Here is a 26,696-nt window from a genome sequence, read left to right as displayed (position 1 = left end):
AGAATCGGAACACGATGCCCAGCCACCAGGCCCAGGCCCCAGCCGAACTCCACAGTCTCAGAATGGGAGACCACAGAGGGCCTGTTGGAAGTTTCTGGCAGGCTGTACCACTCAGAACTCCTCCGGGGGCAAATGTTTCCAATGAGGGATAGCATGTAACAACCACAAAAAAACAGTTAATGCCTGGCTTAGCTTGGAGCAGAGAGAGTAGGCAAGCAGGCCAACAGGGCAGACAGATGCCGTGGGGGTCGCGGGGGTGGCAGGAGGGGCCCCTGGGCAGAAACGGCCCACGGGCTCAGTTGCCTTGAATGTCAAGTGTGCCTGTGGTACAAGGACTCAGAACTCAACAACAAGGGAAGGGGACACTAAGTTTCATTCTTTAAGATAAATTATTTTTATTGGAAAGGCAGAGAAAAGGAGAGACAAAGATCTTCCATCTGCTGGTTCATTCCCTAAGTGGCCACAATGGCCGGAGCTGAGCTGAACCAACCCGAAGTCAAGGAGCCAGGAGCTTCTTCTAGATATCCCATGTGGGTGTAGGGTCCCAAGGCTTTGGGCCATCCTTTAATGCTTTCCCAGATCATAAGTAGAGAGATAGAGCGAAGTGGAGCAGCCAGGACATGAACCGGCACCTGTATGGGATCCCAGCGCTTTGCAAGAGGAGGATTAGCCAATTGAACCATTGCACCGGTCCTGAAGTTTGATTTTGCAAAGAAGTGGGGCATGTAAGAGAGACTGGATGGCCTGGGGCAGGACCAGGGGTCTTGGCTTAACTGGGATCTTGAGTAGAAAAAAGGCACGACCTTCAGAGAAAGCAGCCCGGCAAGCCTGTGACAAGTGGCAGGTGCACTGTGTGAACTTTGCACCGTCTTGCGGTCACATCCTGGAGTCCCTGGCAGGCATGGATGCAAAACTTCCTTATAAGGATACTTGACAATCGTCACCACCCAGGGCTCTTCAAAGACCAAGGAGACCTGATAGAGATGACTTTGAAATAATAGTAATAATAATGATGAAAGGATCCCACCATGATTGAGAATCAGCTGGTGGGGAAAGGCAGGGGGAGGGACTTAAGCCACCGAAAAACATTACCACGGTATGGTCATGGGGTCAGTGAATTACACCACCACCTACGATGCCAACCTCCCATAGCGGAGGGATTTGAGTCCCTTATGCTGTACTTCCAGTTCAGCTCACTGCCAGCGTGCCTGGGACAGCAGGGGAAGATGCCCCCAAAACGTAGGCACCTGTGACCCACACAGGAAACCCCGGACGTGGGAGTTTCAGGCTCCTGGCTTCAGCCTGGTCCAGCTGTGGCCACTGAAGCCATTTGGGAAGACAACTGGCAAAGGGAAGGGGTGTGTGTGTGTGTGTACGTCTTTCTCCCTCTGTAACTCTGCCTTTCAAATAAATCAATAAACATTTTTTTAAATACAGAACTTCCCAGGAGACACTATGAAATAACATTATAAATTATTTAAAGAGCTAAACGAATAGAATCCATAAGCAAATGACTCTGAAGAGGAAAGGGAAGAGTTGCAAGCACGAAACAGATTTCATTTGTAAAATATTCCCCACCAATCCAAGCTTGGTTCCAGCCGGATTCACGGGTGAATTTGATCAAATATGTAAAGAAAATAAATACTAGTTTTCTAAAAACTCTTCCAAGAAGTGGAAGATGAGGGAAAACGGCTGGGCAGTTCCTAAAAATGTTAGACATGACGTGACCTTCTGGCCCAGTGAACCACTCCCAAATACACAGGTAGATCCAAGAGAAATAAAAATCCGTCAACATCTGAACTCACACGCAAGCATCCACAGACGCTCTACAACAGCCAACAAGAGGAACCAACCAGATGGCCAACAATGGGTGAATGAATAAACAAAGCAAGCCTGGCCACACGATGGAGTATTACTGAGCAATAAAAAAAAAAGACAAAGTCCTCACACAAACTCTGGCACAGAAAACTCTGGAAAAAAAAAGTTCAGTGAAAGAGACCCACCCTAAAATACCACGTTATGTGACTTCACTTGTTGGAAATGTTCGGAATAGGCAACTCCAAGGAGAGGGTGAGCAAGCTGAGAAGAGACTGCAGGACATTGGGGAGCGGCCAAGGATTCCTCCCGAGGTTCAGAAACACACTCTAGAAGTGTGAAGGCCGCACAATCGTGAACAAAGGACATCTGCAGTGTGCACTTTTTGTTGATGTCTTTGAAACAGCAAAGTTCCAGGGAGAGAAAGAGACCTCTTCTACTCGCTGGATCTCTTCCCAGATGGCCTCAGTGGGCAGGGCCTGGCCAAGCTGGAGCCGGGAGCTTGGAGCTCTGAGTCTCCCATGTGCCTGGCAGGAGCCCACGCACTTGGGCCACCTTCTGCGGCTTTCCCAAGCACGTGAGCAGGGAGCTGGATAGGAAGTGGAGTAGCCGGGACTGGAACCAGTGCCCATATGCGATGCCGGTGTCCTAGGTGGGCTGAACCCACTGGCCTCCACGGCGTGGCCAGCTGGACCTGTCACTGCAATTATAGTGATTCTCTTCACTGCCTGCGGTAAGGGATGGCCACGCCACGGGCCAAGCCAGGGGCCAGAGGCTAAAGCAGTCCTGACTCGGGGACAAAGACACGTGCTTCTCAAAGACTTCTCGAGGGGGCAGGAAAATGGAAGCGGGAAGCTGCGTCCTTACAGCAGCGTTCATCATGACGCAGATGGTGGCCGCTTTGAGATTGCACCTACAATTCCAAACCTGCCCTGTGGATCAAATTCCAACGTGAGCTGAGAATGTTGCCGGTTTTAGGGCGTTTTGCTTATCTGTCCTGTGGGCTCCAAACCGCACCACCATGCCACGGTAGTAAGAAGTGATGCCTCCCTCTCTCTCTCCCTCCCCTCCGTCTCCCTGCTTCCCCCTCTCTCTCCCCAATTCCTTGGACGCCTGCCTAGCAGGCAGCAGAGGGCAAACTGACCTCATTCGTCAGAAGGCATGGGGTGATTTGCAGAGCACAGGCAGCAATGGCCAAATCTGAATGGAAACCCAGACAGACACACTTCAAGGGTCTGGCAGTGCACAGTGGTCAGCAAAATGTCACCAACACCTGTCACGCACGGTGTACAGGAAACCCGGTTGGCAAGCCTCAGAAGCCCAGGGCCGGAACTCCGTGAAGGAAGTAGGAAGCGGCTTCACTCACCTGAAACCCAGGGTCCAGGCAAGGTCAGCTCCTGCCCCCAAACCCCACATACCAAAACCCAGGGTCCAGGCATGGTCAGCTCCTGCCCCAAACCCTACAGCTTCCCAGCACGGCCGGTTTTTACAGTAAGCGAAACCAGATAAGACTGGGAAGCCACGTGGCCGTGTCCAAGTCCCTGAGTGTTCCCATCTGAGCCACACAGGGCCATCTTTGTGTGCGTAACCAACTTCATCACCGCAGCAGTGTTGAAAGCCGCACAGCCCAGCCGTCTGGACCAGACGCCTCTGCAGCCAGAGAGAGAGAGACACGAGGAGCCAGAGTTCTCCGGAGGCAGCACTGAGCTTGCTGTCTGGGGTGTGTCGGAGGGCTCAGGTGCAGAACAGGGGTGTTCTGGACACCGGACCCTTGGTGCACTGCCTGGGATGGGTCCAGGGCTGGCACCGGAGCCACACACCTACCCAGACATCAGTGACAGAAGGCAGAGGGGCCTCCCAGCCCAGGCTCACGCTGGTGGTCTGTTCCTCTAACCGGCATGTGATTAGTACTGAGTTAAAGGTGGACATGGACGTTTCAGTAAGCAGGTCTTGGCGGTTCCACCTCAGCGGCCCCTGCCTCCAGCTACAACACTCCAGCCCCTGGGGTCGGGGTGGTTCCCTCCAACCTTTGGGGTCAAGTACACCTGGGGATTGTGGGACCCCCTTCCCGCAGTCCTCCAAGGGGTCAGGATTGAGAAAAAAGAGGCGTCCAGGGCACCAATGGCATCAGGACCTCGGAGCCCTAGCACAGTCGCCACTGGAACGCCTCCACCCGGCCAGGCCTCGGGGGCTCCGGGAGCTCGGGGCTGGCCACCAGAGGGCGCGCTGTGGCCGCCTCCACCACCAGCCGGCGCCGGCCTCAGGTGGGACGGCCCCAGCCACTCAGCCCAGCCACCTCCGCCCCGCCCACCTCAGGTCCCACCCACCTCTCCGGCTCCGCCTCCCCAGGCGTCAGGCGTTGGCCCCGCCCACCCCGGCTCAGCTCGCCTCCTCCGAGTCTCCCTCAGGCTGTCTTGGTGAGGGCCGTCCGTCCATCAGGCCCTCGGGCTGCTTCAGGTGGAGAGCCCCGCCCCCTCAGGCCAGGCACCGCCCCGAGCCGCCTCAGGTAGCGCGCCCCGCCCCTCGGGCCTGGCCCCGCCCCCGGGCCTGGCCCCGCCTCCTCAGGCCAGGCCCCGTCCCGAGCCGCCTCAGGTAGCGCGCCCCGCCCCTCGGGCCTGGCCCCGCCCCCGGGCCTGGCCCCGCCCCGCGCTCCCGCCCGCGCCGCGCTCCTCAGGTGGGGCCGCCCTGCCCGCCCGCCCTCAGGCCGAGCCCGGCGGCTGCTCCTCAGTTTCTCGCGGGCCGCGACGCCGCAGGTTGGGGCGTCCGAGTGGCAGAGGCGGCGCGCGCGGGCGCGGACGGCACTCTCGGGCCCGACGGCTGACCCTCGAGGGGCTCTTCAGACGACCACGAGGCTCGGCGGCGTCCTCCGGTGCCATGTCGCGGGGTCCCGAGGAGGTGAACCGGCTCACCGAGAGCACCTATCGGGTGAGCTGGTGGGGAGCGGGGTGCAGCTCGGGGCTGGGACGTCAGGGCTGGGGGCCCCAGCAGGCGATCTCCCGGCGCCCCGGGACCTGGGGCCTTGGGGGAGGTTCGAGGCCCGCGGGGCTCGGCCTGTGGCTTGGGGAGGGGCCGTGCCCCAGTCCCCGGGGTAAGGAGGGGAGCTTCCGCCGGCCGGTCCGTCCCTCCCGGCGCTCGAGACGCCGGGAGAGCCTCATTTTCCCCGCCCCGCCCCCGGCCCGGAGCTTTGGGGGGAGAAGGGCGAGCGGCGACCCCCTAAGGGAGCCGCGCCTGGCCCAGCAGCCGGACCCCGGAGGCTGAGCTCGGGTTTCTTCGGAGAAAGGGCGCCCAGGAATGCAGGGAGGAACTGGGCTGTGTCAGGGCCGGGCTGCGCGGAGGGCGCCCCGGGCCGGGCCTCGGGTGCCTGTGGGTCGGGGTCCGGCGAGCCCGCCTGAGCTGCCGGCCTCAGTGGAGCTGGCCGGTTCTGCCCAGTCTCTGATGGTGCTGAGCGGAGCTCAAGGCGCGCCGATGCCCCGTGCTCAGCCCGACACCTACTCCTGGGAGAACTTTTTTCCAGACAGGGACACAGGATTAGTGGCCGGGTTAAGTACCTTTAAATGAATTCCAGCTGAAATAAGATACGTGTCTAATCGTCTGCTATTAATGGAATACAAAACAACTTTTAATTCCGCTGAAGCCCGTTGATCCCGTGGGACTTTTAAAAGTTCTCAAAATTCAGCCGGAGCCGTAAAATGGAAGGCCCACCACCGTTCGGTCATTTCTATAGATTTTTTTTTTCCCATAACCCTAAAAAATGTAGCCATGGTCATGGTTGGTGAAGTCTGAGGGAGTTCCTGAATTTAAAAGCGCTGGATTGGTTTTTACTGGATTCAGAATAAACAAATTTTCAGCTGTAAGACAGGGCATGCTTTCTAGGGAGATCACAGAAGCTGCCGTTTGTGGCGGCTCAGCAACGAGGACCACACGCTGGCCCTTCCTCGGCGAGAGCAGTTTTAAAAATTGTGCACAGGAAAGCCTGACATTTTGCATGGAGTTTGTTAATATTCATTGATCCTGAGGCAGGTGGGGCGGGAGGTGTGGGTGCTTCCCGAGTGTGGCGATAAAGCAGGCTGACTCCTCCCTGACTCACACGGTCAGTGTGGTGACTGGCGGCCAGGCACGGAAGAGCTGTACTCGGGGAGTGCAGAGCCTGCTGCACCTCGAGGGGGAACACGTGCACCCAGAGCCAGCGTCCCCCCACACTGCCTCCCCTAGCCCCAGTGTGTTTCACTTGATCGAGTGTGGGAGGGACAGACCCTCCGACGGGAAGAATCGCTCCTTTGGCTTTCAGTGAAAGAGCCGCAGACACCAGCCCCCTTGCCAGAGGACGCGGGCTGGCGGCTTAATCGTTTGGGTCTTTGGTGTTTGTCAGCATCTTCCCGTGTGAAAGGTTCCGGCCTTGGTGCCTGGCGTTCCCTGGTGCTGGGGGCGCTGAAAGCTCCCTCCAAAAAAGCTGCTTTCAATAACCATTTCCTCTTCATCAGTGTTTTAGGATCGCTCCTTTTGTTTCCTTTTTGTTTGTTTGTTTCTCCTGTGGGTGGAGGTGTTGGGATAAGAATCCACAGCCCTGGACAGGCGTCTTTGATCTCCGAGGCCCAGGAAAGCTGCTAGCCCTTGCTGCAGCTGCGAGAGACATGCGTGATGGGGCTTTATGTGCACCGGTCTGTCTGGAAAGCTGCTCCGAGTTTTGCCCTGTCCACCCCCTCCTGCAGTGACCAAAGCAGGAAGCAATTGATGTTAGTATGGCACAGCTCTGCCTGCCCTGCTGGCGCACCCGGCTGCTCACTCAGGAACTTCCTTCTTGGGACCTAGAAACTCAACCTGAGCAGGTGGCCACCTGCAAATGAGATTTTATGACTTGCTGGAATGGGTTTTAGATTTTAGAAGAAAGAAAACCCTCAGATTTCTCTAGCTTTGAAATAAAGGAATCAAATCCTTAGAGGGGAAGAAGGGAGGGATTATCAAGGCGTGTGATCGTTTGCTCGCAGCGTCAAATGTCTCGAAACGTCCACAGTTGCTGAGTTTTGTCAAAGGCATAGTTGACGGGTGATTCACGGAGAGCCCTGCTGACTCCCAGGAGCATGTGTGTTTTACTGCTGGACAAACAAATGGCAGAGTAATAAGCCCCAGTATGTCAAGCAGTGTTACCGTTGCTAATTAGGGTTTATCCACAGACCCGTCCCCTTCCTCCACTGTTGTCTATAGTATGCCCCTAATTTGCCCTAACAGCTTGCTTGTGATTTCAGCATGGTTTTCTGATGAGTACATGTTTCAGTGGTAAGAGGAAGAAGTTTAAAAAAAAAAAAAATGAAACCCTTAATTAGGGGTAGCCACAGCCTTCCTAGAAGTTGGAAATGTTCAAGTCTGAGAAGTTGAAGAGTGGGTGTGGTGGCATTGTGGGATGTCCTACCTGTGGAGTGGAGCGGAAGGGGACACATTTCTCGGAATGTCACCTACTCAGGGAGGCCCTAAAAACTCAGACAACTGTCTGGCAGCGATGGACTTGGTGCACAGAGCCGATAATCATAGACGTGGATTACTGACTGATGACCAATAGCTGAGGTTTATTGGTAGTTATCAGGCTTTTATAGATTGAGGGTCATATAGGCTATGGCAGGACGGTTATAGATTGTGCGAGTTCCCATAAGCCTGTCTATAGATCTGGGCAAATGTTCCCACACCCTTTCTTAGAGATACCTCTCTTTGTTTTGTCCTATAGATCCAATCAGTTGTCCTACAGTTTCCCCATCTCACCCAGCTTTTTCATCTCCACTCCCAGCACTACCTTAAACTAGCGTTCTGCTGTTCTGCCCCCAGCCCAGTTCCCAGCATATAGGTAGTGGGCCTGTGTGGGCTGTGAGTGGATGGACACATTTACTGAGTTAGCATCCTGTGCCCCTTTATTCTGAGGGGATGGCAGCCCCGGGCTGCATCTGGAGTTGTCTTGATTTTAGATTTGAGAAATATGCCACTTCCTCCACCACTCTTAGAGACTAGTTTTGTTTCTTTTTTTTTTTTTTTTTTGTAAGATTTATTTTATTTTTATTGCAAAGTCAGATAAACAGAGAGGAGGTGAGACAGAGAGGAAGATCTTCCGTCCAATGATTCACTCCCCAAGTGACCGCAGCAGTTGGAGCTGCGTCAATCCAAAGCCGGGAGCCAGGAACCTCCTCCAGGTCTCCCACGCGGGTGCGGGGTCCCAAGGCTTTGGGCTGTCCTCGACTGCTTTCCCAGGTCACAAGCAGGGAGCTGGACAGGAAGCGGGGCAACCAGGATTAGAACCAGCACCCATATGGGGATTCAGCGCATTCAAGGCTGGGAGTTACGCTGCTAGGCTACCGCGCCGGCCTGAAACTGGTTTCGTTTCTAAGCACCAGCAAATGCAGACCAAGCTTGTATACCATTTCATTACTGGGAGGTCTAAGATGTCCCTCTAGGCTGTTTGTTTGCTTGCTTTTTGGTCATTCTGAATTTCATCCTGATTGGGTTGATCTAAATGAGCCCTTGAATGTGGATTTTTTCCCCCCATCATGTCTGGAGGTGGATCTCACGGGAGCCCTGCAAGGAAGAGTGTGCCTGGCTGCCTGTGGGTGGTGATGTGGTGATGCGCGGTTAACCCTGAGGTGTGTTTGTAGCCATGGCCATACATGTTATCTGCATCTTGCTGGACTGCTGCTGTCCTCAGGTTGCTGCAGATAAGATGGGAATTGCAAAAGCCCAGACAGTTCACCCTCGGCTCTGTGCGGGCGCCAGAAAGAGTCTGTGCCTGAGGTCCCAGGAAGGGTAGCTGGAGAGTGAATAAGAAACTGAGTAGCACGACAGATTTTTTTTTTTTTTTTCTGATAGCAGCATTTTTTCTGGATTGAAAGGTGGGTTTTAGAGCCATGATAGCATTGCAGGGCAGCCTCCTTTGTTAGGGAGCCTGGGAAACTGGGGTCACCTGGACAGCTCATGTCGCCGTTCCCCTGTTTCAGAGAGCTGGTGGGTGCGTGTGTGTGACATGGTTTCAACGTTTGGCATTCCTCCTCGCCTCTCACAGACCCACGAAGGGATCCCTATCATGCCTGGGGTGGCAACAAATAGAATTTGTTTTCTTCAACATCCCACACAGCTATTTATTCTGCAGTTTAAAAAGTCAAGGTTATGAGAACTGTACAAACATTATCTGTTGACACATGGAGATATATTTGTATTTGTAAACTTTATGAATCTGTAGTGTACATAGGGAAAAGTTTGTGTGCGTGTGCAGGGCTCACTAAACTGAAACAAGGTGAATATACCTGTGTTAGTTGCACCTGGCCCCAGAGGCTGACCAGGACCAGCGCTCTCAGGTGCCCCTGAGACTGCCTGCCATTCACTACACCTGTTCCAGTGGTGGCCACTGTCTCAACTCCTAGGTTTCTGCCTATTTTGGTGAACGGCGTGGGTTCCCATTTTATTTAGGCATACACATCATGGATTTGCTGGGTTTGAGTGTGTCTGGCTCTTACGGAGCTTTAGTACACACTGCCCAGGCAGTATTCCAAAGTGGTTGTCCCAGCTGGCATCCCCGCCAGCAGCCTACAGAGAGCTCGGTTGCTCCAGAAATGCCAGCAGTTACCGTTTTCCAGACTTTTCATTCTTGCCATTCTGACAGGTATGTTCAAATTGTAAACACTGAAGTTCGAGGCAAAACCGAACTGCCCCAGGCCTGGTGGCGATGTGCTGTTGTCTGAGGGATGCTTGCCGCCTGGCAGGGGCCCAGCCGGAGCGCCTTCCCGTCAGAAGGCAAGCCAGGGGCTGGGGTGCGCGGCGTGGTGAGGGTCAGGAGGGCAAAGCAAGAATGTGTCTATCATCAGCTCATCAAGAGTTTGGTTAGGGAAGGGATGTTGAGGGCACAGATGAGCCCTCTTACCCTCTCCCCCCTTTTTAAAAATGTATTGATTATTTGAAAGGCCGAGTTTCAGAGTGAAGTCTTCCATGCACTGGTTCATTCCCCGAGAAGGCCTCCATGAGCAGCGTTGGGGCCAAGCCAGGAGCTTCTTCTGAGTCTCTGCGTGGGTTCAGAGGCTCGAGTCCTTGGGCCATCCTCTGCCGCTTTCCCAGGCACGTCACATACCTACTGTACAGTTAAAGGTCGATTTTAAATAAGACTGCCGTGAGTTACGGTTTAATCAAGAGATTTCAAAATTGAATTTCCCAGAGGATATGCCATCCTCAAGGCTTTCCCCAGGTAACTTATAATTGAATTTGCTTGAATACGAGCCCCCCAAATTATGCTTTTCTGCCTCTCTCTGATCAGTCCTGTGTACTCACAAATATTTGATCTTGGAGGCCTTTAAAAGTTTTTTTCTCTGGTGTTGTGGTTATTCCCAAATCTCTGTGAACATTTACACTGGAAATAAGTCACCCAGAATCCCACTAGCCAGAGAGAGAATGCTCTGGTTGTCCCTCCCTCTTGGCCCCAGGGCGCACCTAGGGTCAGCTGACATTCTGGACTTCCTGGCTGTGACGAAGCCTCCGCACTCCCTTCTCTGTCACCATCCCAACTGACAGACTGCTTCTTGCCAGGATTTTGCTGCTGTGGTGCTGTTGTGGGCATCATTGTAGGTAAAAGCTTTGCCTGAGCCCATGTCTGCCTAGGCTAAATTGCTAGAAGGGAGCCAAGGAGCCAAGGATAGACACGTTTTGTAGGAAAATTATCTCTCTGAGAGACAGCAAATACTCCCACCTGCTGGCTCACTCCCCAAATACCTGCTCTGGCTGGGGCTGTCCAAGTCTCCCAGGATGTGGCACAAACCCAGTTCCTGGAGCCGTCACAACTGCTTCTCCGGGTCTCCATGAGCAGCCGGCTGGAGTCCCTAGCTGAGGCTCAGAAGCAGGCTCTCATGAGAGACTTGGCCGCTGCAACCACTCATTCAATCTCTGCTCCCGGGGGGGGGGGGGGGGGACATTGTAAATCACCTGTTGAGCTGGAGCGATGGCTCATTTGACTAAATCCTCACCTTGCAAGTGCCGCCGGCATCCCATTTAGATGCTGGTTCTTGTCCCAGCTGCTCTGCTTCCCATCCAGTTCCCCTGCCTATAGCCTGGGAGAGCGGCAGAGGATGGCCCAGGTCCTTGGGATGCTACATCTGTGAAGACCTAGAGGAAGCTCCTGGCTCCTGGTTTTGGATCAGCTCAGCTCTGGTCACTGCAGCCATTTGGGTGTGAACCAGCGGATGAAAGATCTTTGTCTCTCCTCTCTGTATATCTGCCTTTCCTATTAAAAATGAATAAATCTTAGAAAGAAAACATAATTATTCCACGTTGCAAGATGTTCCATAGAATACAACTCCAGAGTTTATTTGCACCAAAATCAAACCTCCTTTTAATGCTATTTTCTGTGAACTTTTTGAAACATCAGCCTGTGCACCGGATGCTGCTGTGATCTGCCTAGTGTGAGAGCCTTGACCGGTGAGTAGATCTTGTAGATTCCGTGGCGGGTTGGTTTGTGTGTGAAAGTGTGTGTATAAAGAATGTGCACAATTGGATATTGGTCAGAACACCCAAGTTTTTGTGTCTGCCATGCAGGGCATGCTCTGCCCCATACGCTCAGCCCTTCACACCCAAGTGCTGCTCATTCTCGCAGCCTTGAGGTTTAAGCTTAGGTGTTGCTGACCTCGGGTCTCCTTGGTTTATCATTATTCTAGTGCTCCAGTGTTCTGATTGTTAACAGTTACTTCAAGTCTTTGTGATACGGTTATCACACATGAGGCCCGTGTGAATGACATAGAATGTTTGCTGGCTTGTCTTTAAAAAAAGAAAAAGAAAAATGGTGTGATGGCTCAGTCGCCAATCCTCACCTCGCAACTGCCAGGATCCCACGTGGGCATCAGTTCGTGTCCTGGGTGCTTCACTTCCCATCAGCTCCCTGCCTGTGGCCTGGGAAAGCAGTCGAGGACGGCCCAAAGCCTTGGGACCCTGCATCCCGTGGGAGACCCAAAAGAAGTTCCTGGCTCCTGGCTTCGCACCAGCTCAACTCCAACTGTTGCGGCCACCTGGGGAGCGAAGCAGTGGTTGGAAGATCTTTGTCTCTGTCTTCCCTTCCCTCTGTCCAGTTTAAAAAAAAAATTAAAAAGGGGTTGATGACGCTTATATGGGGAGTAAAATAGATGAGCGCGGGTACAATGTCTGAGAGGTTGGTGCAGCCTGCTGGAGCTGTGAACAGTTCATGGAGACCAGGGGCGAGGCCGCCCTGGGCTTTTCTGCTGTTATACTGTTTGGTTTGTGTTTGTGTGGCACTGTGGAGGGGAAGGCTGCTGGAAGTTGTGGCCCGGAGGGTGGGAGAGAGATGGAGACTGCTGGCTAGCCAACTTGTAGAGGGTGTACTTTGTTTCTGTTTTATGTGAGTGTGTTACTTTTACAGGGTTTTACCTAAGGGAGGCAAAAATGATGCATATGTTCTGTTTTTAAAGAATGAAACAGTTTAAACGAGTACTGTAAAATTTGCCTTTTTGTACCTTTGTGTTTAATTAAACTTTTAAAGATACACCATAACAGTTTCTCTTTAATTCTCACATTTGAGAGTACATCCTTAGTATTTACTAACCTGAGACCACAGATACAACAGAAAATTAGCTCAAGAAAATTGGAAACATTCCAACTCTTGGAGCTGGTAACTCTTGCCTCTGACATTGCAAGCTGCTGACCCTGTCTAAGGTGCAGCCGTGTCCTTGAAAAGGACAAAGGTAATAATAACAGCCTGTCAAAAGTAGGGGGGAGTCTGAATACACTGCCCAGAAGAAATGTGCAGCACGCTGGGGCTGGGGTCAGAGTAGGTCGCGTACAACACCGGCCACTCCAAGTGCGGGCAGCCTGGTGCTGTGTTACGGGGGAAGCGGACACGTAGCAGAGACAGTGGGTCACCTGTGTATGCCTGTCACAGTTGCCTGAGACTTAATAGTCCATTTCCAGCTGTAAAACTCAGCGGGGTGGACATTGCAGTGCAGCATGGGAATCCCAGTCCCATGTACCTAAGATGGAGTCCTTCCTGCTGTGCCCAACACTCTAGGAGGTAGCTGGTGACGGCTCAAGTTCCTGGTCCTGCCACCCTTGAGGGAGGCCCAAGGGACAGTTCCTGACTGGCCTGACCCCCAGCTCTGGTTGTTGCAAGTGTCTGGGGTGCAAGCTAGCAGCTAGATGGTCTCTCCTTCCTTGCAAATACATTTTAAAAATAATGAAGTTGCATTGGGACTAGTGCTGTGGAGTATAGCTAAGCCACCATTTCTGCGTTGCTGACATCCCCCCTGGGGTGCTGGCTTAGGTTCTGGGAAGATCCAGCTCCCAGCTAGTAGTGCACCTGCGAAAACAGCAGAAGATGGCCCTGACTACTGGGCCCATGAGGGAGACCCAGATGAAGCCCTGGGCTTCTGCCTTTGGCCTGGCCACGTAGGCAGTGAACCAGCAGGCACACAATCTGTCTTGTCTCTCTGGAACTCTGCCTTTCAAATGAATTAATACTTTTTTTTTTATAAAGGATTTCTCAGCTGAACTTCTCATTAAATAAATTGCGTGGGCAAGTAAGAAAACCTACAATGATTCCTTCTATTGTGCTGTGATTTTTCTCCAACTTGTTTGAAAGCCAGTTACACAGAGATCCTTCTTTGATCTGCTGGTTCACTCCTCAGAGGGCCACACCGGCCAGCCCTAGACCAGACAGGCGCCAGGAGCTTCTTCATGGTCTGCCACATGAGTGGCAGGGAGACCCAGGTGTTTGGACCATCTTCCAGGCCGTTAGAGGAAAGCAGGGTTGGTCAGTCCAAGCAGAGTGTATTTTTAAGTGTGGAAACACGATTTCCACATGCGAGACCTGTTCTCATTAGAGACTCAGTCCAACTGATGTGTTATTTGAGAAGACTTTTCTTGCTAACTCCCAGACTGGTGTGTGCACCTGCTGGTGTCATCCCAGGTTGGTGTGTGCATCTGCTAATGTGTTCCTCCGTTTGACCTGCGTGCCAATTTCCTTATCTGTCAGTAAGCATGCTGGCAGCATCTGCCTCCCAGGGTTGCTGTAAGCTGAGAGCTCTCAGGACAGAATCTAGCCCGCCTTGGTGTCCCATTAGTGTTAGCTGTTAGTGGAGTGCCATGTGGTTACTGGACTGAAACCACATGCAGGCACTGATTTCTTTTTCCTGTTGTGTTTACTGCTGTCGTGCATGTCTAGAAGAGTGACTGGCACATAGGTGGAACTGAATAAATATTTGATAGTGTTGACGTTATTGTCCCATTTATTTTCCCTCAATGAGCTGAACACTCCTTGAAGATTTTTTAAGTCCCTCTCTGTGTTGGTTTGCAGTAAGCACTGAGAGGTGTTTTTGAGATAAATGCCTAAGAGCTGTGCTGGTCTCACATTTGTCCCCAAAATCATCCCCTTCCCCTCGGCCAGCGGGACTGAGAAGTTTGAGAGAGAACAGGTGTCCCGACCAAAGGACCCATGAGATGTGGGCCAAACACGTGGTCACCACTGACAACCACCCTGGAGAAAAGACAAGCCTATCTGGAGACCCGCAGGCCAGCATTGGAGGAGCTCCAACCTCGCTCGTCTGGGGCCTGCCCAGCCTAACCAGTTGTCTCTGGACCCTTGGCCCCTGGGGCCCTGCCCCTGCCACTCAGCCTGGCGGGGGGAGGGCAGGAAGAGATAGACAGAGGCAGGTGGAGTTGGGGAGGAGTGGTGCTGACTCCTGAGAGTAAAAGAGGGACACGTGGGAGAAGTAGCTGAGAGAGAAAAGTTACGTGTGTTCTTAGAACTTTGTGTTTTCCCTACTGGATCCTAATCTGAGAATTAGAACTTGCACTGTCTCCGAGTTCCTTGGGAGCTTTTGAGCAACCTGTATGAGATTGCTGTGATTGTAACCCAGAGCTGAGTGAGGCATTTGAAGGGAGTTTCCCAAAACCGTGGACGCTGTATGAAGCCAGTGTACTTTGATCAGTTCCTGGTGATTACCTAGGGGCATTTCTGAAAACTTTGAGCCCAGTGCTTGGGCCAACCTTTCCTGTAAATTTGTTGCTTGCCTTGTGTCCCAGGACACACCTTTTTTTTTAACAACAGCAATCAGGCAGGGAGTCCACTACCTTCGAAGTGTGTGTTTCAACAGCTGTTTGAAGCCTGGTCACTAATTGACTGCCTTTCTTCATGTGTGCCACTTGTCTGTGAAGTCACACATTTCTAAATGACACTCCAGAAATATTCTGCTTTTTCCTTTTCCTCATGTCGGCCTGTAAGGCTTGATAGTTTTTGTTTTGTGTTTTCAAGGACTGATGTACTCTGCTCATCCAAGGTCCCGCATGGGGCTCAGTGCCCTGTGTGTGTACATGGTGCAGCCCGGCGCCCCGTGTGCGTGTACGCGGTGGAGCCCGGTGCCCCGTGTGTGTATATGCAGTGGAGCTCGGCGTCCTCTGTACGTAGGCATATAGGAAAGGGGCACAAATATTTGATATTTGAAAGAAACAAGTATGCCCTCATGTAGTCTCCTGCACATTCTCTTCTCTACACCCCAACCCCCCAATATAGAGAAGAAAATACCAGAAAAAAACACATTTCTTGATTTTGACTGAAATGCTACTTTTTTTTTTAAGATTTATTTTATTTTTTTTGTGGGCAGATTTACATAGAGAAGGAGAGACAGAAACATGTTTTGTCTGCTGGTTCACTCTCCAAGTGGCTGCAACAACTGGAGCTGAACTGATCCAGGAGCCAGAAGCTTCCTGTGGGTCCCCCACGCAGGTGCAGGGTCCCAAGGCTTTGGGCCATCTTCTACTGCTTTCCCAAGCCAAAAGCAGGGAGCTGGAAGGGAAGTGGAGCAGCCAGGACACAAACCCAGAGCCCATATGGGATCCTAGCGCATGCAAGGTGAGGATTTAGCCACTAGGCTACCACACCACACCCTGAACTGTTACTTTTAAGGAATCTGAAGTTACATGACGTGGCCATGCTGCTGATCCCATAGCCTGGAACGGAAGGACCGTTTCTGTTCCTTCAGCTAGATAAGAACAGAGACCTCTACAAATCGTGCTAAAATGGATGATGTTATCATAGCTGGAATTTCAACAAGTGATTTTTTTTCCAGTCTAGCAGGTATTACTTTTTCTGATGTTCAGAGTGTAAAAGTTGCTTGAATTCTGGGGTAGGCTCTCAAAATCTCCTGCCTGGTGAAGCCGTCGTGGGCCAGACCTGCCCTGGTCTGATAGCTTGCTAAGCACCGACGAGGAATGCCTGCACTTCAGCCCCAGCACTCGACTAGCACGTGGCTTGCAGAGCTGTTGCATCTGTTGTGGCATGACCATAAGCCGCACATAATTGCCTGCACTTAAGCTGTAAGGAGCAGTGATTTCAGTTTCACCCATGGACAAACATGCAACTTTTATATGGTATTTAGGAGAGAATGAAGTTTTCTGTTCTTGAGCTGAGCTCACTCAGCTTTTGTCCTTGAGCTTGTTCTGTCAGAGGCTCATGTACTCAGAACGCCTGTGTATGGTTCTCCCTCCACATTACTGTAGTTTTTAAAGTAACAATTGAAAAATCTAGGCTTTTTTTTTTTTTTTTTTTAAAGATTTTATTATTACTGAAAAGCCGGATATACAGACAGGAGGAGAGACAGAGAGGAAGATCTTCCATCCGATGTTTCACTCCCCAAGTGAGCCGCAACGGGCCGGTACGCGCCAATCCGATGCCGGGAACCAGGAACCTCTTCCAGGTCTCCCACGCGGGTGCAGGGTCCCAAAGCTTTGGGCCGTCCTCTCCTGCTTTCCCAGGCCACAAGCAGGGAGCTGGATGGGAAGTGGAGCTGCCGGGATTAGAACCGGCGCCCATATGGGATCCCGGGGCTTTCAAGGTGAGGACTTTAGCCGCTAGACCACACCGCCGGGCCCCGAAAAATCTAGGCTTTTGCACCCATGTCTAGGCGGAACTTCATTTTCTTGTCCAGCAGGTGTAAGCACTTAGGGGTCATCCCCCGGCTTCCTTCCATGGGTGGAGGCCTTCTGGTTTCAGAGCCTTGGCTGCCTTCAGAGCAGTTCTTGCTGCCTGCCTGAGTAGGGAGGAGGGCTCGGAGACTCTGTTGGCCTGTTTTCCCTAAGCAGTGGAGTGAGGTCGCACCTGGTAGTGCCCCCCCCCCCGCCTCCCCTTCGTGGCATCCTGGATGGTGGCTCTGGGTCTTGATCACTTGGTTGCTTCTCAGTAGGCTCTAGAAGTCTGAAAAAGCTGGGAGCCAAACCCCAAGGCTGGGCCCTGTGTCTTGCTGACCCCCGAGCATGTTGCCAGGGATGGAGCCACATGGGTCTAGGGGCTTCTTGGCTCCTGCACCTTGAAGCAGTATTTCTATGGGGTGATTTGGTTCTGCGTACACCTAAACCTGAATTGCAGATGAAGGGGAAACCAGGGTGGAGGCAGAGCAGGGAGAGCTTTCTCCGCTGCTCAAGGTCTCCGAGGAACAGCCCTTCTGGAAGGGCACAATAAGTTCGAATTAGGAAGGACATTTGCCAGACTGCCCCTCCTCCCGCCCCAGCTGGAGAGACAGGCAGCTGCTAATCCAGCAGATTCATCTCAAAAGAGATGGGTTGTAGTTTCCTGCTAATGCGTCTCATTGATTTTCGCCCTGGGAGGGTCCGTGCTGCAGACTGCCATGTGGGCATAGATGCTCTGCAGGCCGGCGTCACTGTCCCTGCTGGCCCAGACTGTTTCCTGAGGACAACAGGTGACCCGCCTCTCCGTAGGCCTGGCTTTCCTGGGCACAAGCTGGTTAGGAGAGACCAAGGAACTGGCAGACCCACAGCTCTGTGACTGTTCCATGGTGCTAAGGATGAGTTCCTGACACTTTGGCAGACAGGGTGTAACAAGAGTGCAGGGCTTCACTGAGAATGATTGTTGAGGTATTTATTTATGAGGGTACTTGAGAACGTTAGAGTGCAGACGGGATGGAGTTAAGGGATAAGTTCATTTGGCTGCAGGAAGTTTCAGAAATCTATGCACAGGAGTCTTCAAAAACTTCTTGGGGACCCGGTACAGTAGCCTAGTGGCTGAAGTCTTTTTCTTGCACGTGCCAGGATCCCATATGGTTCTAATCGTGGAGGTCCTGCTTCCCATCCAGCTCCCTGCCTGCGGCCTGGGAAAGCAGTCGAGGACGGCCCAAAGCCTTGGGACCCTGCATCCGCATGGGAGACCTGGAGGAAGCTCCTGGCTCCTGGCTTTGGATCATTTCAGCTCCAGCCATTGCGGTCACTTGGGGAGTGAAATCAGTGGATAGAAGATCTTCCTCTCTGTCTCTCCTCCTCTCTGTATATCTGACTTTCCAATAAAAAATATATATTTTTTTAACTTCATGGGAATGCCTCTTAGGAAAAAACAACATACACTTCCATGTTTTGTTTTTCCACATCAAAACAAGCTTTTAATTCTGTCTCCCCTGTACTTTATGAAGTTCCTGCCTGTTATACCATTCACTGATTTTAAGTGCCAGTGTGTGATTTTCCAGTGACTGCAGCCGTCCTGCCAGCCTGGCTCACGTTCCTAACATTTCGGTCACCTACCTCACAGAGATCCTGCGTGGCCACCTGCTGTCCCTCCTTGTCCTGCCTCCTCCTGTCGGTATGCCTCACTCTCTCCTGGACGTCGCACAGAGATGAGCTCAGGTGACGCTCCGTCTGCTGTGAGCAGCTGCTCCACGTCACGGGGTTCTTTTTTGTTTTGTTTTGTTTTTTTTAAAGATTTATTGTTATTGGAAAGCCAGATATACACAGAGGAGGAGAGACAGAGAGGAAGATCTTCCGTCCGATGATTCACTCCCCAAGTGAGCCGCAACGGGCCGGTACGCGCCAATCCGATGCCGGGAACCAGGAACCTTTCCGGGTCTCCCACGCGGGTGCAGGGTCCCAAAGCTTTGGGCCATCCTCGACTGCTTTCCCAGGCCACAAGCAGGGAGCTGGGTGGGAAGTGGAGCTGCCGGGATTAGAACCGGTGCCCATATGGGATCCCGGGGCTTTCAAGGCGAGGACTTTTAGCCACTAGGCCACGCCACCGGGCCCGTCACGGGATTCTTGTTGGAGTATGCATCATCACTCTTGCTTTCTCTCCTCGAGGGAAATGCCGTTGCCGGGGCAGACCACGTTTAGTTCACCGTCCGCTAGCTGGTGGACATCTGAGTTGTTGTCAACAAGACGCGTCCACATACATGGATACGGTATTTATTTGAAAGGCAGAAACTTGAATCCCACGTGTCTGTTGACTGCAGGCATTTTTTTTAAAAGTCCAAATTAGTGCCTAGTACATACGAGGTAGTTGAAATAGCAACTTGAAGAAACACAGGCCAGGGAAGCAGCATTCACAGGGAAAGTGTGGCAGCGTCTGATTTGTGTGAGCTTTCTGTTGGTAAAGGGCAAGGCCCTTGGTTGAAGCTGTTCCTCAGAGCTGATGCCGGGGCAGTGGCAGCCCCATGACCTCATGGCTGACTTCACGCCTAATTGGCCCACCGGGCCATTGTGTCTGTGAGTGCCGTGTTCAGGAGAGCTGGCAGAGCTGAGCAGGGAAGCACGCAGGGCTGTCAGTCCCAGACTTCCCAGTCCACTGCTGCGGAGTTTGCGCTGGGCAGCCTTGGATGTCCAGATGCTCCTGCTAGTGGCGGATGCCTTTGTCATCAAAGGAAGGCCACTGGCTCTAAGTTCCGGAAGCAGATGGAGCACCTGGGTCATCTTACCTGAGCTAGTGGTAAGTGCTTTGAAGGAAGAGCAGAGCAGGGTGACAGGGTCTAGGAAGGTGCCCTCAGAGGTGCCAACCCAGCTAGAAAGGGTTTCCAGAAAAAGCTTTCAAGGAGGTCCAGAGTCCCTCCCTGTTGGAATAGGTCTGACCTGTTCATTGTACAGCCTTGAGGCCGCAGAGGCTGGAGCCCAGGGCTTTTGGGATGACTGGCCACAACCTACTGCTATGTCCCAGGAAATGGTACCTTCCACCCCCATTAGGACAGGTTACAGGTGACATTCGTCTGAGGTAAGTATGAGGAGTGAGGCCAAGATCACCGAGTCCTAGGTAGATATTTTCTTTCTTTCTTTCTTTCTTTAATTTTCTGCTGACAGTGGAAGCAGTTGTGGTACCTTGGAAAAGGTGCTGTTTGTAGGTAAGTCCTCACCTGTGCACACAGGAGACAGGTACTGGAACACGTGAAAGCCACTCACATGCCACTCAGTAGAGGCATTGCTGGGTAGAGTGCAATTTATTTGTATGGTGAGCACGTATATGCTTACATTAAAAAAAAAGTTTTGGACCCGGCGTAGTGGCCTAGCGGCTAAAGTCCTCGCCTTGAAAGCCCCGGGATCCCATATGGGCGCCGGTTCTAATCCCGGCAGCTCCACTTCCCATCCAGCTTCCTGCTTGTGGCCTGGGAAAGCAGTCGAGGACGGCCCAATGCATTGGGACACTGCACCCGTGTGGGAGACCCGGAAGAGGTTCCAGGTTCCCGGCATCGGATTGGCGCGGATTGGCACGTACCGGCCCGTTGTGGCTCACTTGGGGAGTGAAACGTCGGATGGAAGATCTTCCTCTCTGTCTCTCCTCCTCTCTGTATATCTGGCTTTCCAATAAAATGAATAAATCTTTAAGAAAAAAAAAGTTTTGTTTCAAGCTCTTTGTTCTTAAGGCCTGTCAGCTGGTTGAGGCTGGCAGTCACCTGACAGTGGTGTTAGTACCAGCCCAGCAGCCCCCACATCCCGCCCACAGGCTCCTGAAAACGTCTGCCACAATGGGTACCCCTGAGAAGTTCAACAGGAGCACTCAGTCACCCCTGGGGGAGGTGATGATGCCAGACGCCGAGGGGCCTGTGTCCTGTGATACCGTTGAAATGCATGCCTGTCAGTCATGACCGAGGCTTGGCTGGAGTGGCCGAGCGTCCTGCCGATCCACCTGGTGTCTAGTACCTTTCCTGCCCAGAGAGTCAGTGTGACTGTCTCAACTCCGGTGGTGCTTGGGGGGCACACAAGGCCGCAAGGCTGCTGTGGGTTCTTCGTGTGTCTCACACACATGCACAGGGGAGGGAAGAAATGTGTGTGCCTGACTGAATTGGCCCATATTATTAGCATACTAATTAGTTAATAAATTTAATTATTTTCCTCAAATCAGAAGAGCCCCTTGGAAGAGACCATAGCTGTACAGATTACTGTGACTTCCCACACTAACAAGAGGCTCTGACCCCATGAAAATGCTGTGTTGTCTTTCACAGTTCAGCTGCTGCTGGAGCCTTGGGGCAAACATACAGGTTAGGAGACTGCTGGCCAACTCAGGACCCCAGCTGCAGAGCTGTGGGGTCTTGTCGCTAAGACAGGGAAGGTGACAGCCGACACGGCGGAGGGGTCGGGCAGTGCTAACCACAGTCACAGGAGAGCTGCGTGCGTGTTGAAAGTATCTCATATGGAAAAGTGTGGTCAGTACCGCCAATGACAGGAACACCTCCGGCTTCTGAGGCGCACAGCCGTCCCCTGCGGCTTTGTACTGGAGAGTACTGTGCTGCCTGATGACTGCCCGTGAGGAGGGGGAGTGGACACCTTGTCCGCGTTCTCAGGAACTGGAGGGACCAGGCGCTCCATGTGCACATGGGAGGCTGGCCTGCTGGCACGGCTGACCAACACCTAGAGCCTCCCTAGTGCGGTATTAATGAGGACGGTGGGTTCAGGGGGCGCTGAGTGTCAAACGCTTTGAAGTGCACCACAAAAGTGCTCCCTAATATCTTGTTTAGTCATTTTACCCCTCGGGGGAGATACAAATTCTCATTATTCCTGTTTCGTAGAAGAAATTGGACTGAGGTAGTAAAACAGTTTGAGAAAGCAAAGCTGGGAGTCCCCTGTACCACTCAGAGCCTTAGTCCTGCAGGGCATGTTCCAAATCCTGGATACCAAGACGGACGCATGGTGGAGCTTCAGCTAGTGCTGCCTACTTCCGCACATTGGTGGAAAATGGAACTAGAGCAGCGTGGCTTGGCACGGAACTCTGACATCATGCACAGTGTTTTCATACTACACATACCCTCGTACGCAGGAATCCCGGGATGTTTTCATGCTGGGGTAGGCATTTAGCTAAGTAATTAAGACAAGGGCTGGGATGCCCAGCTCCCGTGTGAGTTCCTGGGTTTCATACCTGGCTCTGGCTCCTGACACAGCTTCCTCCTGTTGCAGACCCTGGAAGGCAGCCAGTGATGGCTCAGTGACTGGCTTCTTGCCACCCAGGTGGGAGACCTGGCTCTGGCCCAGCCCAGTTCCAGCCATTCTGGGCATTGCAGACTGAGCTAGAAGAGGGAAGCTCTGTGTCTGTGTCTCCTAAATAATTTTTGTGCCAAATGAAAGTATTTTAATCTTATTTCTCATGAACATTTCAAAATACCTTTGTATGATAGCTAAGGCACAGTCTCACAAGGGAGCATTTTGTGTTTATGTATTGGATAAGTATTTCTGATCCAACTTTACACTTAAAACAAAGATGTCTCGTCTTTTTTGCTTTCTGTGGCCTGTGCTCCACCGGCATGATGGACGTGAACAGTGCAGCTCATGTGACCATCTGATAGCCTGCAAGGAGCTGCCTCTTTGCCAAGTTTGCTTATAATAACTTCCCTATGGGCAAGGGAGGGGATCACGTGTTGGTGAGGTCACTCTAGGGACTGCAACTTCCAGCGGCACTCGGGAACAAAGCCAGATTCTCCACCAATGAAGAAATAACCTCAGTTACTCCTTGGGACAGATAACTCATGCCACCTGGCTTTAGAATGTGTCTTGATTAGTTTGAGTATTATGCAGATAGGACAATATATAAAACTTGAAGAGCCACATACATTGCCCAAATAAAGTTCTAGAATTTCACACTTACTCAGCAATTCTTCAATCACTTTAAAGCTTATCAAATGTAATTTTAGAAAGTTATTGGTTTTATTTGAGAGGCAGTGAGTCTGAGACAAAGATCTTTCATCTTTCTGCTGGTTCACTTTCCAGATTCCTATAATAGCCAGGGCTGGGCTGGGCTGGGCTGGGCTGAAGCCAGGAGCCTAAAATTCGACCTTGTCTCCCATGTGAGTGGCAGGACCCAAGTATGTATGCCATCTTCTGCCGCTCCTAGGGTGTGCATAAACAGAAGCTAGGCTTGGAATCGGCCAGGATTCAAGCCCAGATATATCCATTTGGGGTGTGAGCATCTCAAGCCAAGACTCAACCACCATACCAAACCACCCATCTCGATTCTCTCACGCTCTCTTGTTATTTTGAAAGAAATTCAGAGGAAGACGAAAGTGGAGAGATCTTCCATTTGCTGACTCCTCAGATGACTGTAACAGCTAGCATTGGGCCAGGCCAGGCACTTCACCCGGGTCTGCTATGTGGGTAGCAGGGACCCTGCCTGACACATGGGACCATCTGCTGCTGCTTTTCCCAGGCCATTAGCAGGGAGCTGGGTCTGAAGTGGACCAGCCGGGGCTCATACTGGCACTCACAGGGATGTTGGCATCTGAAATGTTGGCTTTACCTGCTGTACCACAATGCCAGAACCTCTATTCACTTTGTAAACAGCGAAGCAAAGTACTGAGATAGCATATAAATTGTCTGGTCATGTGGAGATCTGGAAATAGAAATGAGAAGAAAAATTAATTCTTAGAAATTTAAACTTATCCGGCCTTGCCACAACTGAATTTATTTATTATTAATTATGCATAGTTAATTTATTGGTAGTTTTAAATGGGCAAAGTTAATATTAAAAATTGAAAACACAAAGGCTTGGGCCTGATATGATGGCTCAATTGGCTCAGTCCTCACCTTGCACATGCCAAGATCTCATATGTATGCTGGTCTGGTCCATGTCCTTGCTGCTTGTGGCCTGGGAAAGCAGTCAGGAGGATGGCCCAAAGCCTTGGGACCCTGCACCCGTGTGGGAAACCTGGAAGAGGCTCCTGGCTTCGGATCAGCTCAGCTCTGGCTATCGTGGCCACTTGAGGAGTGAACCAGAGGATGGAAGATCTTTCTCTTTGTATCTCCTTCTCTCTGTAAATCTTTTCCAATAAAAATAAGGAAAAAGAAAAATTAAAGGCTTAGGGTGTTTAAAAAAAAAAAAACTTCAGGTAGCACATCAGATTTTAAGATTAGGATTACAACTATAGGAGGCAGGGGACACGAGCTGACCAGTTGAGAACCTGCAAAGAGCAGTGAATGGTGACCGTGGCCACTTCAGAGAGGCCTGTTCCTCATGTGTCACGTACAATTACTGACCACTGAGTGTCCAGTGCTGCCGAGCTTTTGTGGTATGGACTCCACTCACATACTGCCAGCCCCTTAGCCTAGACTTGATTTTGCAGCTGTATTCATCCATGCTTTTCTTGAGTGGAGGTGAAATTCTCACTAGTTGGAGTGGTTGGGTAAACGGTCCTCCCTTCTGGGCTGCAGTAACTTGTGTAGCCTTGTGTCCTTGGCTTTTGTTATTTTTTTTTTTTTTTTGCATCAAAAAAGTGCTATTTTCTGTTCACTTGAAGATGGACTTGGAATTTTCATCCTTTTCTTGAAATGGATTAGGTCTACTGCTGATGGCTCCACACTGCAGATTCTGTGACGGCCCAAGTTCTGGGAACCGGGCTGCAACAGTGGCCTCTGGCCCAGCCACTTGATGTTCCCAAAAGGTGGGGCCCATTCAGTTTCCGGTCCATCCACTGCAACTGTAACATTTCACAGATTGCCAAAGTTAAGGCAGCTTTGCTTTTTTTTGTTGCTTGGTTTAAAAATAACATGTACTTGAGCTAAAATAAGTAGGTTAATGGCCAAGAGCCAGTCTAGAAACACATTTTCCACTGTTGACAGAGGCAAAACTCTGAGGGGGGAAAATTATGTAGCTGAACCTAAATAATAATAATTTAAAATTTTTTTGAAGTCTCCATGTCCAATTTTTCAAGTTTAACAACTCTTGCATTGTTCTTCTTAAGCTGATTGTAGTCCAATGTATGTGGTATTAATTTGGGAACTTATTAATCCATAGTTTATAAGATATTAGAGTTATGTGTGAATATTTGAATTAGAACAAGACAAAGAAATTATACTTTCCCCTTGTCTGGCTTAGAACAGTGTTTAAGATGGATCTGGACCCATCTGCGCTTGTCTGCTGTCCGGCAGCGTTAGTCCTGCCCAGCGCTTAACACCAGCTAGACTGAGTCATGGGACTGTCCGAAGATATCTCTTAAATAGTTTTATCTTTTAATTAGAACTTTTTGCAATGAATGACCTCATTAAAACAATTTTTTTGATGGTATTTACATAGTTGATTAGGGTGGGAAGGATCAAGGGTTAGGGGAAAATGGGTGAGACCATTGTTTCCAAATTTTCTTTTTCTTCTTCCTGTATCTGGGGAAAGGGAGGACACATGGGGAGAAGCCGCACCCAGCCTCCCAGGCGCCTCAGTGCCTGGGGATGAGGAACGGCCACCCGTGTCATCCCAGGGTCCCCAATGTAGAGCATGTTCTGAGGGTTCTATTCAAGTGGTTTCCATAGTTCTGTCATGCTGCCAATCTCACAGATGAGGAAATCCTTCCAAGGTCCATTGGCTAACATAGTCGATTTAAATTACTGGAATCTCATAGATTGCTGATGAGAATGCAGAGTCGTTCAGGCACCTACCCTATGACACAGTCCTTAGACTCCTGGGTGTTTAGCCTAGAGATAGGAACGTTCTATTTGGAATAGCCAACGGCTGCAGATAGCTCAGGTGTTCTTTAGCAGGTGGGTGGGTGAACTGTGTGATACAGGCACACCATGGAATATTACTTGCCAGGTAAGAGAGACCATCTCAGGAGGCCAGGCACTGTGTGATCAGTGCTCACAAGCCCCAGAGGATAGGAAGGTGTGCCTTGAGGGGCAGGGCCTCATGAGGACCTTGTATTGTTGATGGACCTGTTGGGGAGAGGGCTGTGCCAGCTTGCGCCTGTGATACCATTTCACAGAAACAGTCAATCTGGGCCCGGTGCGGTGGCTTAGAGGCTAAAGTCTTCACCTCGAATGTGTTGGTATCCCATGTGGGCGCCAGCTCTAATCCCGGCAGCCCCACTTCCCATCCAGCTCCCTGCTTGTGGCCTGGGAAAGCAGTCGAGGACGGCCCAGTGCCTTGGGATGCTGCACCTGCATGGGAGACCTGGAGGAGGCTCCTGGCTCCTGGCTTTAGATCAGCCCAGCTCTGGCAGTTGCGCTCACTTGGGGAGTGAATCATTGGACGAAGATCTTCTTTTCTATCTCTCCTCCTCTCTGTATATATATCTGACTTTCCAATAAAAATAAATAAATAGGAAAGGAAGGAAGGAAGGAAGGAGAGAGATAGAGAAAGAAAAGAAAAGAAAAGCAAGCCAATTTTTCCCCATCCTGAGTAGGCGAAACAGTAGCGTGGTGAAAGGCCGGCCTCTAGGTCTGACAAGGCCGGGCAGATGCGGAGGACATCACTGGGGAAGGCTGGAAAGCATGCACAGTGACAGGATTATCTTCCAAACGAGAAGAGAGCCACAAAACACAAAGAGTCTGAAATGAAACAGCAGGAGGGACAGTTGTTGCTACAGGTGCCCAGTTAAGCATCTTACAGAAGGTGACCCTGGGACTCCGTGGCCACTTGTTGTAAATAATCAGGAAAATGAGTGGACTCCAGTGAGGCGTGAGAGAGTCAATGAGCACGTTGTGTCTTTTTCTTCCTTTTGCAAACAAAATGGTGGCAAAGGAATTAAAGGCCAAAAAACCAGCAGAGGCCTAAAATAAAATGTCAGTTGGCAAAAATGTAAGGTAATGTTGGCTGCTAGAAGACTGAGGAGTGTTAGTTGACCTCAAAGGACCTGGAGAACCCTCAGACAGAACTGATGAGAATAAATGTGTTCATGCCAGGGAACCCC

At 51.3% G+C, this 26,696-nt stretch overlaps 1 protein-coding gene across 2 annotated transcripts in view; it reads left to right on the top strand.

The window, feature by feature from the left end:
• Positions 1 to 4,515: 4,515 nt before the first annotated feature.
• BAIAP2L1 (BAR/IMD domain containing adaptor protein 2 like 1) overlaps positions 4,516 to 26,696 on the top strand; it is an 80,461-nt gene continuing 58,280 nt past the window's right edge. The window contains exon 1 of one of the 2 annotated variants that reach the window (XM_012930993.2): positions 4,516 to 4,740. In XM_012930993.2, the coding sequence (XP_012786447.2) occupies positions 4,690 to 4,740 (51 nt within the window). In that variant the 5' untranslated portion in view covers positions 4,516 to 4,689. Of the gene's footprint in view, positions 4,741 to 20,306; positions 20,312 to 26,696 lie in introns of those variants that run through there. The other variant, XM_058680301.1, reaches the window with a different exon arrangement.

This window comes from Ochotona princeps, chromosome 24, assembly GCF_030435755.1.
Source record: "Ochotona princeps isolate mOchPri1 chromosome 24, mOchPri1.hap1, whole genome shotgun sequence".
NCBI lineage: Eukaryota > Metazoa > Chordata > Mammalia > Lagomorpha > Ochotonidae > Ochotona > Ochotona princeps.
This window is presented reverse-complemented; position numbering and strand designations above follow the sequence as displayed.